Genomic DNA, 4,660 nt, shown 5'->3' on the forward strand with positions numbered 1-4,660 from the left:
CTCATTAAAATTAAGTTATTGAGTTCAGTTGTTGATCATTCATCATCATAGATCATACATTATCATAGATTACATAGTAAACGATCAATGTATGAAACGTTAACAACAAACTACATATACACATGAATTTAACCATGGGCATAAAGGATAATTAAATAAGATAAAGGAAACTCTTGATAAGACTGAAAGTATGATAAACTGTATAATATTACACACCAAAACTAAAAAATAAACGATTCAGTGCTTTTTAAACGTACCTGTATGTTTTAACATTGCAGTCTCTTGTATTTACACTTATTGTAGCTACCAGTGTGAAATCATCGACATAAATGAATTTAAATGTCTAGCTGGTCCAATATCAATCGATGAAAAAGGTAAAGTGAATTAATCAATTTGAAAAAGAGGTATATTGATATTTGTAAAGAAAATCCCCACAAACATCATTCAATATTTAAAGGTACCCGTGCGTTATGAGATGGCGAGCACTTGTATTTACACTTTTTTATGTTGCTACTAGTGTAAGATCACCAATAACAAGATATGTAAAAGTCTGTTCCAATTTCAATTGATAAAAATGTGATTGAATGATTCAAATTCATGAGATATATTGATAATTGTAAAATGGTTAATCCTAATTTATATTAATTAAATGAGAGAGAGAGAAAGAGAGAGAGGAGAGATAGGGAAAGAGAGAGGGAGAAGGAGAGAGAGAAGAAGAGAGAGAGAGAGAGAGAGAGAACCGGATGCAAAGCACTAAACACAAACATAAAATAATATTGAATATGATATCTAATACACTAAAAAGTTTTACTAGTGTACGGTATCTGTGATTCAATTTCCGTCAGGCTAGGTAGTTGATGAATACGATTTTGGCTTAATTAAAGGTTTCATCCTGATTAATTTTAATCACGTAGGTTTTATGTATTTTTAAATTACATTTTCTGATTGATTTGTTTTTGTTTTCTAGATTATTCTTGTATATTTGTTTTGAAAATTGTGTTTAGATAATTATTGGTTTTCATTCTAATTTTTTTATTGTCTAAAACTAAAGCTATATGTACTTGTTCACACACTTCTTTAACATGATCCATTGTATATCTATGATCCTCAGTTAATAGCCATTATGATGGAGCATCAAATTTGAGGATTAGTCGTAGAGTTATAAGCAAGACACAGGGCTCACAATTCTCTGTCATGTAAACAAGACGCATGCCATGTTTTTGTTTACCTGGGTTCAATAAAAAAGAAAAAAGTTCTGCATCTCGCTTATAACTCAACGAATGAAACATTCAAATTTTAGTTGCCTATTGAAAATTTTATAGTTGTGTATACATTAAAATCGGAAAAATAAGTTTTGACCAAAATTGTGACCATGCTTCTTTTATTCATAGACGCGTTATTATTATTTTTTTTTAAAACAGGCTATTCACTATTGCAAAAAGGTTAATAAAATGCCCAGATGTTAAGTAAATGATATTAAATTGATTTATTGTTTTAAACAACACATTCATTTTACACAAAAGTAATGGGCAAAATCAATCCGTTTTAATCGTTATATTTGATTTTCTTGATTTTTCCTGTATCATATTCCACCACAATGAGATTATCGTTGCTGTCTACACATAAACCCCTTGGACTCCTCAATTCGCAGTTGTTTATGTAGCGAAGGAAGTGTCCGTCCTTGTCAACGACGTGAATATTGTGGTTATAGTAATCAGATATCAGGATCCGACTTTGGCTGTCAGAAGTGATTCCAAATGGTCGAAATACGTCCAAAACATAAGATTTGGGACCAGTGTAACGGAATCGGAGTTTACCGGCTTGGTTAACCACCACTACTGCACCGGCTTCACAATCAGCTACACAAATATCCAAGTTCCTGTTCTCAGTGATACATTTAGGGAAATAATTGATTCTGCTACCTGAATAGAGCGGTTGATTTTTGTCATCAAACTGAATGCTTTGTTTTTCAGCGAATCCAGAGTAACGCACGACTTTTTCTTGTCGATCATTAGTGACCATGATAACGAGTAAGTCATCAGAGGACGTACTACAGACACCATGTGGTGTCCATCCCTGTAGTCTTATTACTTCCCATATTTGTGTGTCCTTCACAATGTTCAACGATCCATTAAAGGAATCGCCAAAAACAACATTACTGCAACCTGTCAACGCTATACCACATGGAATGAACCACGGTCTTGTTTTGATTGACTTTAATAATTTTCCATTTAGATTGTACAGTTTTAAAATGTTGTTATGGCTACTTGTCCAAACTTCATCATCGCGAAGACAACAGACGCTCACAAACGAATCATGGACAACATAATCAGTGGTTACTGCTGTAAGAATCTGTGCTTTATCAATCAATGGTCTAGCAGATGGAGGTATGGCATCATCTACAGGAGTAGTACAGTCATTTTCGTCATCTTTTATTGATAATGCTGTTAGAAACCCAAACTGTTCATACATCTTTTCCGTGTTGATCTGATGTGGTGTAAATGTTGGTAAGGAAACTGTTATTTTTGGAGGCAATTCTCTGAATTCATTATTCTTGGATTTGTATGCAAATACAAGGCCAACATCGTACGACTCCATAAGTTTTTTCTGTTCATATATGACCTGCTTGATTTCTGAAATTCTTCGTTCAGTATCTGCTTCTTGTTTATTTAGAACAGCATTGTGCCTGGAGTCCATTTCATCGATGATGATTTTTAAATTCTTAATAAGGTTATCGATTGCTTTATGCCATTCTTCTCCATTTTTGTCAATTGTTGCTTTTAACTTTTGAGAGTTTTTCAGAAGATCAGATTTTTGACTTAGAATGTTGCTTGCAATCTTTTGATATTGAGAAAAAATTGCTTCCTCCAGTTCTTCAAGATCGTTTTGAATTTCTCCTTTTTTATTTTCAAAATATTCTAATATGTTAACTTTTTTGTGCTGTTCATGTTCACCAGAGGAAACACAAATCGCACATATTGAATTATTACACTCTGCACAGTGAAGTTCACATATTTTTGAGGCATGCTTTGGGCATTTTGGAGTAGATCCGCGCTTTTTGAATAGCACCACTGAGTGTTTTTGGAAATCATCCGATACATGTTCCCCAACACATGCTTTACAGAGCTGTATGTTACAAATATCACAGTACATAGAAGGAATAGGTGTCTCACACAGATGACATCGTAAGACGTCTTGTCCACTGCGATTTGGGTCCATTTTCATACACCGTTTTCCATTCTAGTGAAATATTCTGAAATAACAAGAAGTTTAATTTTTCTTCATGTTTTACGATAAAAAAAAAAGCCATTTTAGGTCAGAGGCTTAATCTTGAAAGAATGCCAAATTATATGCACTAACAAAAGTGCTAACTTTCACGTTAAGTGATTGACTATTCATGTAAATTTTTAAACATGAGATTTAGAACATTGATGATAAGTTTAATTAAAGATAAGAAAATGTAACGTATTTTTATAAACTCAATTTTAAGGAAAAATAAGCTACTACCTCTACAATCCAACATGGCGATTTCAAGTCTGAGTTTCGTTCAGGTTTTTAAGCGTTGGTAAGTAAAGAAAATGAATATTTAAAGCGCTTGTTATTGATCAGTACATACACAGGGTTTAAACGAATGAACTGTATCGTCATATGGTTGAAATGGTTTTTGCTTGAATAGGTGCCTTTTCTTACAATTGGTTTGGTTTGAACATATTTTATTGTATACTTACACAATTGGGCACAAGTTTCAGAACTTATTAAGCCCTCGCCCTACAAAATTATTAACAAACGTAATATAAAGCATCGTAAAAGGTCACATAATTAAAACAGATTCAATATATATCACATACCTTACTAGAGGTGCTAACGGCACTATTAAATAGATATAAATACATAAAGTGTTGTACATTGCGAAAAACATTCAGATTTTTTTTTGAAAAGGTGAACCATAGAGAACAAAGTTTCATTTACACTATAACTAATTGTAACATCGCCCCAGAGCAACACATATGTGGTGACTATATTCAAATTTCGAATATAAAAAACATTATTTAGCTCGTCTTTGGTACGTGCATACTTAGTAGAAGAGAAAAAATAATGATAATTGTCTTTTCCACATGTACATAAAGGACTATCAATGATATTATATCGAAATAAGTCATAATTTAGCATGCAATTATAACGTAGTTTAGTATGGATTATATTGTAGGATCTATCTCCAAAAGAGAAGTATGATGGCTGAGATTTATTTACATTTTAAAATATCGAATTGATGAAGGTTGATAATGAATTAACCTCCCTGATATGCAGAGGTAAGGAGTTCCATTCCCCAATGACTGCATGTTGGAATTAAAGGAGATTTGTACACTTGCAAGCGACATTTTGGTAACGAATAGTTCTGAGAATTTCTCATCGTATAAAATAGACAAATTACACCGCTTGTCTGGAAAACATTCCGTAATGTTAGAAGGAATTATATTTTTATCTACCTTGAACATTGTTTTAGTCTAGCTATTTTACGTCTTGCACTTAAAAAATTCCAACCTGTTTCTTAGTAGAGCGAGTCTCTGGAAGCAAAAATTGATAAACCAGAAACAATTCTAGCTGCAGTTAGTTGTACTTGTTTAAGCTTTTCTGTGTCTGCAAGAGAACATACTCCCTA

The 4,660-nt window shown here is 32.8% G+C and overlaps 1 protein-coding gene across 1 annotated transcript; it reads right to left on the reverse strand.

The window, feature by feature from the left end:
- Positions 1-1,459: 1,459 nt before the first annotated feature.
- Positions 1,460-3,759, reverse strand: LOC105348404 (protein wech). Its single transcript, XM_066070253.1, has 2 exons — positions 3,508-3,759; positions 1,460-3,253 (listed from the first exon to the last, which is right to left on the reverse strand). Exon 2 carries the CDS (start codon positions 3,223-3,225, stop codon positions 1,546-1,548), a length of 1,680 nt encoding a protein of 559 aa, XP_065926325.1. The 5' UTR covers positions 3,226-3,253; positions 3,508-3,759; the 3' UTR covers positions 1,460-1,545.
- Between the last annotated feature and the right edge of the window lie 901 nt (positions 3,760-4,660).

Source organism: Magallana gigas, chromosome 1 (assembly GCF_963853765.1).
Source record: "Magallana gigas chromosome 1, xbMagGiga1.1, whole genome shotgun sequence".
Lineage (NCBI taxonomy): Eukaryota > Metazoa > Mollusca > Bivalvia > Ostreida > Ostreidae > Magallana > Magallana gigas.

What these genes read in the sequence shown, in the direction of transcription:
- LOC105348404 (XM_066070253.1), bottom strand. Translation starts at nt 3,225, where the DNA reads ATGAAAATGGACCCAAATCGCAGTGGACAAGACGTCTTACGATGTCAT.